This window comes from Pristiophorus japonicus, chromosome 14 (genome assembly GCF_044704955.1).
Source record: "Pristiophorus japonicus isolate sPriJap1 chromosome 14, sPriJap1.hap1, whole genome shotgun sequence".
Taxonomy (NCBI): domain Eukaryota; kingdom Metazoa; phylum Chordata; class Chondrichthyes; family Pristiophoridae; genus Pristiophorus; species Pristiophorus japonicus.
Genome location: NC_091990.1, coordinates 63,684,194 through 63,697,487, shown reverse-complemented (window position 1 = coordinate 63,697,487; position 13,294 = coordinate 63,684,194). Strand labels below are relative to the sequence as shown.

The 13,294-nt window shown below is 43.9% G+C and overlaps 1 protein-coding gene across 5 annotated transcripts in view; it reads right to left on the bottom strand.

Annotated features, from left to right (window-relative positions):
* The window catches only part of LOC139279927 (adhesion G protein-coupled receptor B2-like), a 1,236,268-nt gene that overhangs the window by 150,033 nt on the left and 1,072,941 nt on the right, over positions 1-13,294 (bottom strand). For all 5 annotated transcript variants that reach the window (XM_070899255.1, XM_070899259.1, XM_070899256.1 and 2 more), the window contains one exon: positions 3,249-3,351. In XM_070899255.1, the coding sequence (XP_070755356.1) occupies positions 3,249-3,351 (103 nt within the window). The remainder of the gene's footprint in view (positions 1-3,248; positions 3,352-13,294) is intronic.

The following is a 13,294-nucleotide window of genomic DNA, read 5'->3' as shown; positions in this document are numbered from 1 at the left end:
TTATAAAGTTACCAGATTCCATAACTATGTGCCTTTTCAGGTACCACAGAAATATCTTGCAATTCAAACCTGCCATTCATAGTTGCTCACTGGAAATAGAGTTCAATATGAATACACTTGAATTTAAATCCTTAAACCACGTCATTAAAAAAAAGTCTGAAACACCATGGTTCTCTTTTTTCACCTGTGTCTTTCCTTCTGCAAGTTTACCCCTTAAAGTGCAATTTGCTGCATTTGCTGGGTTGCTTAGTGACAAGTTCTGGAGCTGTGTTGAGCCTGAATTTAAATCCTACTGTTAAATTTGTGCTAGAGTTCCTTTCTGCTTGAACCTATACTGAAATGGAACCCTTGCAAAAGAAGAATTATCACCCTTTTCAAATGTTCTCTGAATTATTTATATTGTTACCATTTGTGCTTTTCCCAACATCTTTCTCATGTTCTCACCTGGATTGTAGACTCCATAGGCAGACTGAGTCTCACATGACTACGGTTTTATTTTGTGCCAGGAATAGGTTGAATAGGCCAGGTTTAACAATTAATGCCGAATCATAGTAAATTGCTGACTGGAGAATACTTAGGCAGTCCACTGCGTTCTCTTGTCAGCTCAGAAGGAAGAAAGAGTGATATGCCACTAGACTGTGTACAGGGTAACATACTTAGTCAGATAACTTTTAAATAAGAACACAAGAACATAAGAAATAGAAGTCGGAGTAGGCCATTTGGCCCCTCAAGCCTGCTCAGCCATTTAATAAGATCATGGTTGATCTGATCATGGACTCAGCTCTACTTCCCTGCCCGCTCCCCAGAATCCTTGATTCCCTTATCGCTCAAAAATCTGTCTAGCTCCGCCTTAGATATATTCAATGACCCAGCTTCCACAGCTCTCTGGAGCAGAGAATTCCACAGATTTACAACCCTCAGAGAAGAAATTCCTCATCTCAGTTTTAAATGGGTGGCCCCTTATTCTGAGACCATGGCACCGATATTGATGGCCTTACCACCCAATGCTGCCCACTGCCGCCGAGTTTTGTCTCTGGTCTACCCTCTGTGCCAGTTTCCACTTGGGCTGGAGCGGGCGGGAGGGGAGTACCACCGGGAACCGCCTGCTAACGGCCAAGTAGCGTAAGTGACCTCCCGCCCGCCGAGCTGCCAGATTGGTGCGGGCGGGAGTCTAACCCCGATGGCAAGTACGAAGACTTGCAATAAAAGGTTAGTGAACATCTTAAAAAAAACATTTTTTTACAGTGACTTACCGGGATGGGGTCACCTGAAGGTGTTCCAGTGTTTTTTTTCGTTGTAATGATTTTTATTTTCAGGTCTTCCACCTTCCCTGGGCCCGACTCCAACCTCGGCGGCACTTGGGTGGCAAGAGCCTTTGCCGCCGAGATTGAGAGCTCCCACACGCTGCCACCCAGATTGACGGCGTAAGCCTTTATTTTGTCGCTGGGCGGTACTGCCTACATTTTTAATCGAATTTTCCTGGCAAAGTACCGCCCGGTCTCTCGGCGGCCATCGGCGGATCTTTGGGCAGCACTTGGGTTTCACCGATTTCGCCCTATGTCCCCTAGTTTTAGTTTCGCCTTTGAGTGGAAAGATCCTCTCTGCATCCACCTTGTCGAGCCCCCTCATTATCTTACATGTTTCAATAAGAGCACCTGAACTCCAATGAGTATAGGCCCTACCTACTCAACCTATCTTCATAAGTCAACCCCCTCATCTCCGGAATCAACCTAATGAACCTTCTCTGAACAGCCTCCAATGCATGTATATCCTTCCTTAAATACGGAGACCAAAACTGTTTGTAGTACTCTAGGTGTGGCCTCACCAATACCCCGTACAGTTCTCTGCTTTTATACTCTATCCCCCTTGCAATAAAGGCCAACATTCTATTTGCATTCCTGATTACTTGCTGTACCTGCATACTAACCTTTTGTGTTTCACGCACAAGGACCCCCAGGTCCCTCTGTACTGCAGCACTTTGCAATTTTTCTCCATTTAAATTATAATTTGCTTTTCTATTTTTTCTGCCAAAGTGGATAAACTCACATTTTCCCATTCTATCTGCCAAATTTTTGCCCACTCACTTAGCCTGTCTAAATCCCTTTGCAGATTTTTTGTGTCCTCCTCACAATTTGCTTTCCCACTCATCTTTGTATCATCAGTAAACTTGGCTACATTACACTCGGTCCTTTCATCAAAGTCATTAATATAGATTGTAAATAGTTGAGGCCCCAGCAACGATCCCTGCGACACCCCACTAATTACTGTTTGCCAACCTGAAAATAACCCATTTATCCCGACTCTCTGATTTGTGTTAGTTAGCCAATTCTCTATCCATGCTAATATATTACCCCAACCCCGTGAACTTTTATCTTGTGCAGAACCTCTTATGTGGCACCTTATCGAATGCCTTTTGGAAATCCAAATACACCACTTCCATTGGTTCCCCCTTATCCACCCTGTTCGTTACATCCTCAAAGAACTCCAGCAAATTTGGCAAACATGATTTCCCTTTCATAAAACCATGCTGACTCTGCTTGACTGTATTATGATTTTCCAAATGTCCTGCTACTGCTTCCTTAATAATGGACTCCAGCATTTCCCAATGACAGATGTTTGGATAACTGGTTCCTGCTTTCTATATTGAAGCAAAAAGAACATCAGGAAAAAATGCAACATAAAAATTAAACATTAATGCAAACTGCATGGACTGTTTAAAGGCAAAGCCACAGTCTGACATTCTTGCAGCTTAGCATTGCTCTTAGAAACCTTGGGGGTAATTGACACTTTCAGCAGGGGTGAAAAACTGTCAGTAGCTGTCCTTTGTGCATCCTGCTTGATTTTCTATTGACTTCATCGGGAAGGATGTATAATGGGCAGCTGATCCACTACTCCCAGCTTTCCATTCCCATTGAAAGTGAAAATCAACCTCACAGTCTCTGAAGGTATGTTGCATGAGATAGTTTCTCTTCACTTCCAAAGCTAAAGTTCCAAATGTGACAACCTTAATATTGCACAATTTTCACTTTTACTTTTTTAAACTGTAAGCTACATCCTAAAGAAGGAAACTCCACTTCTCTGAAAAGGTCAGTGAGTGTAATCCTCAAACTTAAACTAGAATAAATCTGGACAATGATTTCAGAAACAATTTGAATTTTCAAATGACCTTGGATAATCCTTTTGGTTAGCTCTGCTTCACCACCACTCACTTACTTGTCTGAGCTACAAACGCTCCTCTTTACTCTTACCTTGCTGTGTATCTGTGTTTGACCAACCAAAATCAAGATGTTTGATGCCATTATAGAGAGGCAAAAGTTGAGTAGAATAATGGATCGCTCTGATTTTATGAATCTGTAGAAACATAATTGAAAAATGAACCAAATAAATTATATATCAGTATTGCATAATGCTATGAATAAAAATCTTCATGTAGTTGAGCATTTATGTAGAATTATATATAGAATTTTACAGAATTTACACCACAGAAAGAGGTCATTTGGCCCAACTGGTCTGTGCCGATGCTTATGCTCCACACGAGCCTCCTCCTACCCTGCTTCATCTAAACCAATTAACATATCCCGCTATTCCTTTCTCCCTCATGTACTTAGCAAGCCTCTCCTTAAATGCATCTATACTATTCACCTCAACTACTCCATGTGGTAGTAAGTTCCAGATTCTAACCACTCTCTGGGTAAAGACGTTTCTCCTGAATTCCTTATTAGACTCATTAATGACTACCTTATACTTATGACCCCTAGTTTTGGACTCTCCCACTATTGCAAACATTTTCTCTATGTCTAACCTATCAAATCCCTTCATAATTTAAGACCTCTATTAACTCAACTTTTAACCTTCTCCTTTCCAGAGAAAAGAGCCCCAGCCTGTTCAGTCTTTCCTGACAGTTATAACCTCACAGTTCTGGTATCATTCTTGAAAATCATTTTGCACCTTCTGCAGTCCTCTGTCCTTTTTGTAATATGGAGATTAGAACTGAGCAGAATACTCTGTGTGGTCTAACCAAGGTTCTATACACATCTTTCTGCTTTTTCATTTGATTCCTCTTGAAATGAACCCCAGTCCTTTGTTTGTATTTTTATGGCCTCTTTAATCTGTGTGGCAACTTTTAATGATTTGCAATGTACCCCTGGATCCCTTTGTTCCTCTACTCCATTTAGGCTCTGATTTTGCAATGAGTATTTATCCAATTTCTACTGACATGAAAGAAAGGTCAGTCCCAAATCACATCCATCTGACCAGTTCTGTTGAAGGGTCCCACCCAAAACATTCACCTGTCCTTTTCTCTTTGTGAGATTTTCTGTTTTTCTCCAGAGTTCCAACATTCACAGATTTTCTTTTCATTCCTATTTGCTATTTTTCCAGTTTTGCTATTACAGAAAGAAGTAGAAAACAGGCAAGACTCTTTGCCTGACTTTCTGGCAGAGAATGGTGGACAAACAACTTCATTCATTCCCTCAAAGTCTGGAAGCTTGGCAAATGAGACTGATAACTTGGAGTGCAAAGTTTCCCATGTCTGGCTTGGTGTAAAAGAAGGTGCATATAAGCCCTCCATTAACTGGACATTGCTTCCAGCAACACCTCTGGCACCAGATCCCACCCACCAATCACATCTCCCCCACCCTTCTCAGCATTCCGAAGGGACCGCTCCTCCGTGACACCCTGGTCCATTCCGCAGTTACCCTCTCCCCTCCCATAGCACCTTCTTGTGCACGCACGTGAGATGCAACACTTACCCTTTTAGCTCCTCCCTTGCCATTGTCTAGGGTCCCAAATACTCCTTCCAGGTGAAACAGCGATTTATTTGTACTTCTTTCAATTTAGTATACTGTATTTGCTGTTCATGATGTGGTCTCCTCTGCATTGGGGAGACCAAAAGCAGATTGGGTAACCATTTTTCAGAACACCTTCGTTCAGTCCGTAAGCGTGACCCCGAGCTTCCAGTCGCCTGTCACTTTAATTCCCCGCTCCATTCCCACTCTGACCTCTCCGTACTCGGACTCGTGCACTGTTCTCAACAATGAAGCTCAACGCAAGCTCGAGAAACAGCACCTCATCTTTCGTTTAGGCACTTTACAGCCTTCTGGACTCAACATCGAGTTCAACAATTTCAGACCATAACCTCTGCCCATATTTTTTTTTGGATGCGCTTATTTGTACTGCAAAAATGCCCATCATGCTTCATCCTTTGTTTCTGACTGGTCCCTTTGGATGATAAGCCACTTCCTGAAGTTTCACAGGAATGTGTCACTGGCATCGCTCATCCCAAGGTCTTACTGACTTTGCAAATTGTAACTCGATCCACTTTGACTTCCTGAAGCGACAGAGGACAGAGCTCCCTAGCAAGGGCCAGCCAAGGTCCCATATCCCAGTCCAAGTGCATTCCACCCCCAGCCAAAGTGCCTTACCTCAGTCCAAATACATCCCTTCCCCAGCCAAAGAGCCTTACCCCAGTCCAAGTACATCCCTTCCCCAGCCGAAGTGCCTTTCCCAGTCAAGCGGATGCCTCCCCCAGCCGAAGTGCCATACCCATGCATTCTTTCCCTGCCTCCCACCCTCCCCCCCGCCCCACACAACATAGATGGGGCATTGTGAACAGATTGTTAACAGGTTTATTGGGTATGAAGTGAATAGTGACAGTGTCGTGAATTCTGGATATCATCCATTCCAACGATGTCCCTTGTAGGGGGTTGGAAGAACGTGATCCGTCTTTCCGGAGTTTTCTCTCTTCCCTCTGATTCCCCCACCCCCCCACCCGCCATGTCGCTCTCTCCTCCCAGCCTCTCTCTCTCTCCCCAGCCTCTCTCTCTCTACCCCCAGTCTCTCTCTCTCTACCCCCAGTCTCTCTCTCACTACCCCCAGTCTCTCTCTCACTACCCCCAGTCTCTCTCTCTCTACCCCCAGCCTCTCTCTTTCTCCCCAGCCTCTCTCTCTCTCTCTCCCCTTCCCTCACCTCTCTCACTCTCCCCTTCCCTCACCTTTCTCACTCTCCCTCCAGCCTTTCACACTCTCGGCCTCAAGGCAGTCTCCGCTTGGCTCTCGGTCCCAAGGGGAACCTCAGGTCCTGCTTCTCAGCACCACATGCATGAAATAATTCGGGACGGGGGTGGGGTGGTGGAGCTTGACAGTGGCGGGGCTTGTCGCATGTTTATCAAAAAAGTGCAAAACAGGCGAATGGGGGGGCTGGACAGACGCCTGTCAGTCAAAGAAAAGTGCAGTACAAATAGTTACTTCGTTTTTTTTCCCTTTCCTCCTTTTTTTTTTTACAAACCCTCCCCTCCTTTTTTTTTCTTTCATAAGAACATAAGAAATAGGAGCAGGAGTAGGCCATATGGCCCCTCGAGCCTGCTCCACCACTCAATAAGATCATGGCTGATCCAATCATTGACTCAGCTCCACTTCCCCCACCCGCTCGCCATAACCCTTTATCCTCTTATTGTTTAAGAAACTGTCTATTTCTGTCTTAAATTTATTCAATGTCTCAGCTTCCACAGCTCTCCGAGGCTGCGAATTCCACAGATTTACAACCCTCAGAGAAGAAATTCCTCCTCATCTCAGTTTTAAATGGGCGGACCCTTATTCTAAGATCATGCCCTCTCGTTCTAGTCTCCCCCAACAGTGGAAACATCCTCTCTGCATCCACCTTGTCAAGCCCCCTCATAATCTTATACGTTTCGATAAGATCACCTCTCATTCTTCTGAATTCCAATGAGTAAAGGCCCAACCTACTCAACCTTTCCTCATAAGTCAACCCCCTCATCCCCAGAATCAACCTGGTGAACATTCTCTGAACTGCCTCCAAAGCAAGTATATCCTTTTGTAAATATGGAAACCAAAACTACATGCAGTATTCCAGGTGTGGCCTCACCAATACCTTGTATAGCTGCAGCAAGACTTCCCTGTTTTTATACTCCATTCCCTTTGCAATAAAGGCCAAGATTCCATTGGCCTTCCTGATCACTTGCTGTACCTGCATACTAACCTTTTGTGTTTCATGCACAAGTACTCCCACATCCCGCTGCACTGCAGCACTTTGCAATTTTTCTCCATTTAAATAATAACTTGCTCTTTGATTTTTTTTTCTGCCAAGGTGCATTGACCTCACACTTTCCAACATTATACTCCATCTGCCAAATTTTTGCCCACTCACTTCACCTGTCTATGCCCTTTTGCAGATTTTTTGTGTACTCCTCACACATTGCTTTTCCTCCCATCTTTGTATCACCACGGCAGCTGGTGATGATTCTGCCATTCACACCCATCTGGACTCAGCTTTTGTTTCTTAACTTATGCCATTACCATCTCATTTTTGCCCATCATCCCCTTTGTCTCTTAAATCTCTTCTGCCTCCCACCCTATCACAGACTGTTCCTTTTATTCTTTCCTCCCCTCCCCCTTTCACTGCCCCTGCACTTCCTTAAGAATCTGTTATTCTTCCTGAAGCATCATTCTATGCTTTCCTGCCCCCAAAATCTCTAGGGCCATCTCTGGGACTCTGTTCCAGGCTTTTTTAGATGGCAAAATTGTGTAGCGCATAGCAGACTACAACTATGTTCAATTCACGCCATAGAGCATATTGCAACGCCTTTCCTGATCTATCAAGGCAGTTTGGGGCGGGGGTGTTGAGGAGGAGAGGGCGAACGTGGTACAGGTGTAAAGGAGGTGGAGGTGGAAGAACGTGATCCAAATCTAACAGAGGGTGGGAAAACGTGATCTATCGTTCCATCTGGATCACGTTCTTGCTCTCAGCCCCCCCTCCTTTAGTCCTGAGGAGTCCCCAAGTGATATTCTTCCTGAAGCACCATTCCATGCTTTCCTGCCCCCAAAATCTCTAGGGCCATCTCCGGGACTCTGTTCCAGGCTTTTTTAGATGGCAAAATTGTGTAGCGCATAGCAGACTACAACTATGTTCAATACACGCCATAGAGCATATTGCAATGCCTTTCCTGATCTATCAAGGCAGTCAAAGTACCCATTTAGGACCCCTATAGTTCTCTAAATAACAACTCTGGTCGAGGCATGTGTCTCGTTTTACCGTTCCTTGGATGTTGCTCTTGCAACTTTTAGTGTAGTCATTATCCATGCCAGCAAGGCATACACTTTGTCACCTGCTAACCATTCATTCATTGTACTGTCTTCAGAGAGGGCAGAATTCCTGAGGAAGAACGTAGGCAACCTCCAGTAAATCCGGCATTCACGTGAAGAATTTGTTGCATCTGATCACATGCATTCTGGACATTCAGCAAGTGATATAAAGAGATGTACAGAATGCTCCAGTTATAATTACAACTATGCTCCCACATTCCTCTTCCACCCATCAAACAACATGAAACAAAAGAACAGAAACGGGCTGTGTTTATGGACGCTGCTTTGGAATATGTCATATCTGATGCCTGAAATAAAATCAGAAAATGCTGGAAATCTCAGCGGGTCAGGCAGCATTTGTGGAGAGAAACCGAGTTAACATTTCAGGTCAGTGACCTTTCGTCAGAACTGGAAAAGTTTGAGATATACCTCCCAAGAAGGCAGCTCACTACCACCCTCTCAAGTCCACCTAAGGATAGTCAATAAATAAATGAATTGTAAAAAATGACTACGTATTCTGTGTTGGTCCTACAACATGCATAACATTACATTTATGTGTTTCTTGCCGGACTCGACTATTCCAATGTTCTCCTGCCCCGACTCCCATCTTCCACCCTCAATGAACCTGAGCTCATCCAAAACTCTGCTGCACATATCCTAACTCGCAGCAAGTCCCATTCACCCATCGCCCCTGTGCTCGCTAAGCTGCGCAGCTGTCTGCAAGTCCTGCACAGCCTGTTGAAGGGACCTTGTACCCAAAAGAATTCAGGGGGAACACTGTTCACCAACACCTTGATTTTAAAATTCTCATCCTCATGTTAAAATCCATCCATAGTCTCACCATTTCCTATCTGAACTCGGCAGTATGAGCACTGTGAATGCTCCTAACCTGGGAGGGTAGGCCCTGTCTGTTCCCTGAAAGCAGTAGTGTTAACAGCACTGTGAGCTCTGCAGCCAGGCTGTCACGATGAAAGGAAGAAATTACATATTGCAAAGATCTTGATTACTCAGGCAGGCAGGATCTAATTACACATTCCAGACACACTGCGGGGTATGTCTTCTTCTCCAAGGGGATCAATTCGAAATCTGGTCTGTCCTCATGGAATCATAGACATTTACAGCACAGAAGGAGGCCATTTCGGCCCAACGCGTCCGTGCAAGTCAACAAGAGGCGATACAGCCTAATCCCATTTTCCAGCTCTAGGTCCGTAACCCTGCAGGTTACGGCACTTCAAGTGCACATCCAACTAATGTGGTGAGGGTTTCTGCCTCTACCACCCTTTCAGGCAGTGAGTTCCAGACCCCCACAACCCTCAGTCCTCCAAGGGGACCAATCAAAACTTTGGCGTTACAAATAGTTACAGCCTAAAGTTAAATAACTGGAGGTGTATCAGTCTGCAGTATATAGTGGCTCAGATTTTCCTGAAGCTTGCCCCATTAGTTAGACTTCTTCCCTCAAACATTTTTTGCTGGAAGTAAGAGCTGATTACAGGGCATTTGGAACCTTGGTGAACGATAGGATTCAGCCGTCTATCTCCTTAACCAGTAAGATTTAGGATTAAGAAAAAAACACAGGAATTCCAAAGAAGGAAATAGAATGAGTTAGAGTCAAATCAGGTACAGAAAGAGAAATAAAGAGAGGGAAAGAAAGATTGGAAGAAAAGAAAGGAAAAAAGAGGCAGGAAATAAAATTAAAATAAGAATTAAAAATGTTACAAATCTGTAAGAATTTACTACCTATAGGAATGAGACACCACAGTGCAAGTTGTTCCCTTTCTGGGTCAAAGAGGTTGAGTGGCATTGCATGAACATAAATCTAGTCATTAAAAAATATTTACACTGTTCAGTAGCAACCCTAACTTTCAGCGGCGACAATTAATCTGCAAATGCAGCAATTTCATGAAACTGATGGGGAAGTTGAGGGCTAGTTCTCGTTTTCGCAAGGCTAACGAAGGAATGGCAAAAATCGTCCCGTAACTTGTGGCGATTTGCACTTCACGAGGGTATATCTTCCTCACCACAAGGTGCAGGACGCTTTACACATTAATAATGGCAAGCATCATTAAACTTAGCAGCAAAATATGGACCAATATTTCATGACTTTTTAAACAAATATATAAGTGCATAATGCAGCTTAATTTATTCAAGTGGGTTTCGTTTATGCTGTGGAAAATGATCATGAGTATATAAAAGATGAAAATTTCAGCCTGTTGGGCAATTTGCCAAGTGCTAAGTAAGTAGGAGGTGCTCTATCAAGTTGGTATCGTCTGCTCTCGCCATATAGCTGAAAAGTACCTACCATCCTGCCAGAGGGAAATATTAATTTTGGTGGTTACTGACAAGCATGAAAGTGGGCGAAAGTAGAACTGGCACTGGAGGTAACTTGCTACTATCTGCTCAAAGTAAACTGCAGGACTGAGCATTTTGATTACACATTTGAACTAGAGGCTCTGGTGATGGCTCTGCATGTTTATCCAGTGAGGAGCTGAGCCATGCTGACTAAAATCCCAGTGAACATTAAGTCCCATAGTCCTATATTGGTTTGATAAGATTGGACTGTCAGCTACTGAGCCCAACTGTTTGAGTTCAATTCCTGAGGCCAGGAGTACGAAGCAGCTTCATTAATGTCATGAGAGAGAAGGTTATTAACCCTACGTCTCCAACAAGCATCTCATTCTGTCTCTACATATTGCTTCAGTTCTCTCACATCAATAAACCTAATCGTGTAATTATGAACTTTATTGTTCTCCTGCACTACCATTCAACATAACACTAAACCTTGAAATATGATCACTCACTTTATATGTGGTTAAAAACTACCACAGCCAGATCTAGTTCAATTTCCTTGCTGGCTTTAAACTCCCTGACTGAAGAACGTAAGATCAGACATGTATAATTCCACATTATTTGAATGTATACACAAATAAGGTGCCTTGGACAATTGAATTTTTTTGAGAGGTAACAGAGAGAATAGACAAGGGTAATGCAGTAGATGTAATTTGTCTAGATTTTCAAAAGGCCTTCGATAAGGTACCCCATAATAGACTAATGAATAAGGTCAGAGCATGCGGAGTCAGGGGTCAAGCAGCAGAATGGATAACGAGCTGGCTTCAAGACAGAAAGCAGAGAGTAGGGTAAAGGTGGCTATTAAGAGTGGTAGAAGGTGGGTAGTGGTGTTCCACAAGGAGCAGTGCTGGGACCGCTGTCGTTCACAATTTATATTAATGACTTCGACTTTGGAATCAAAAACACAATTTCTAAATTTGCAGATGACACCAAATTGTGGGGGGGCAGATAGTCAATACTGAGGAGGACTGCAATAAATTAGAAGACATTAATAAACTTGAAGCATGGGCATATAATTTACAAATGAAATTCAACACAGATAAATGTGAGGAAGTACCTTTTCGTAAGAAAAATAGAGAGGTTACATATTACTTGGAAAATACAAATCTAAGTGGGGTCGAAGAGCAAAGGGATCTCGGAGTACAAATACACAAATTACTGTAAGTAGCAACACAGATTAATAAAGCCATAAAAAAGCAAACCAAGAACTAGGATTTATTTCAAGAAGGATTGAATTGAAAAGTAGAGAAGTTATGGTAAACCTATATCGAACCTTGGTTAGACCACACTTGGAATACCCTGTACAATTCTGGTCGCCATATTATAAAAATAATAGAGGCACTGGAGAGGGTGCAATAAAGATTTACAAGGATGATTACAAGAAATACAAGGGTATACCTAACAGGAAAGGATGAACAGGCTGCGTCTCTTTTCTCTTGAAAAGCGAAGGCTCAGGAGTGACCTAATAGAGGTCTTTAAAATTGTGAAAGGTTTTGATAGACGCAGAGACAGTGTTTCCAATTGTAGGGAAGAGCACAACTAGAGGCCATCAATATAAGATAGTTACCAAGAAACCAATAGGGAATTCAGAAGGAGCTTCTTTATCTGGAGAGTGGTGAGAATGTGGGACTTGCTGCCATAGGGAGTGGGTGAATTGAATAGTATAGATGCATTTAAGAGGAGACTAGATGAGCATATGAGGGAGATGGGAATAGAGGATTATGCTGATAGAGTTAGATGAGGAAAGATGGGAGGAGGCTCAAGTGGAGCATAAAAGCCGGCATGGACTGGTTGGGCCTAATGGCTGTTTCTGTGCTGTATATCCCATGTAATCCTATGTAAACGGTATCTCTCATGAGTACTGTGATATCTTGAGACACAGCTAATCTCCTTCTTCTTAGGCAGTCCCCTGGAGTCGAGGATGACTTACTTCCACACTAATGAGTTCGAAGGTGAATGATGAGACCAATGCGGGATCTGTAGTCTCTGTCACAGGTGGGGCAGTTGGTGGTTGAAGGGACGGGTGGGTGGGGTGCTTGGTTTGTCATATGCATATTCCGTTGTTTGTGCTTGGCTTCCACGTGCTCCAGACGAAGAGACTCGAAGTGTTCGGCGCCTTCTCAGATGCTTCTCCTCCACTTTGAGTGGTCTTGGGCCAGGGATTCCCAGGTATCGGTGGGGATGTTGCACTTTTTCAAGCAGGATTTGAGGGTGTCCTTGAAGTGTTTTCTCTGCCCTCCTGGGACTCGCTTGCTATGTCAGAGCTCAGAGTAGAATGCTTGTTTCAGGTGTCTAGTATTGGGGATGTGGACAATGTGGTCCGCCCATCGGAGCTGGTTGAGCGTGGTCAATGCCTCGATGCTGGGGATGTTCGCCTGAGAGAGAATGCTGATGTTGGTGTACCTATCCTGCCAATGGATTTGCAGGATTTTGCAGAGGCAGCGTTGATGATATTTCTCCAGTGTTTTGAGGTGCCCATTGTACATAGTCCATGTCTCTGAAGCATATAGGAGGGCGGGTATCACTACTGCTGTGTAGACCATGAGCTTGGTGCCAGGTTTGAGATCCTGGTCTTCAAACACTCTTTTCTTCAGGTGACCAAAGGCTGCACTAGCACACTGAAAGCGGTGTTGGACTTCGTCATCGATGTCTGTCCTTGTTGACAGTAAGCGCCCAAGGTATGGAAAGTGGTCTACATTGTCCAAGATCTCGGCATGGATCTTGATAATTGGGGAGGTGGCAGTAGTGTGTGGCGGGGGCATGTTGGTAGAGAACCTTTGGCTTACAGATGTTTAATGTAAGGCCCAGGCTCTCGTATGCTTCGGTGAAGGTGTCAACGATGGTTTAG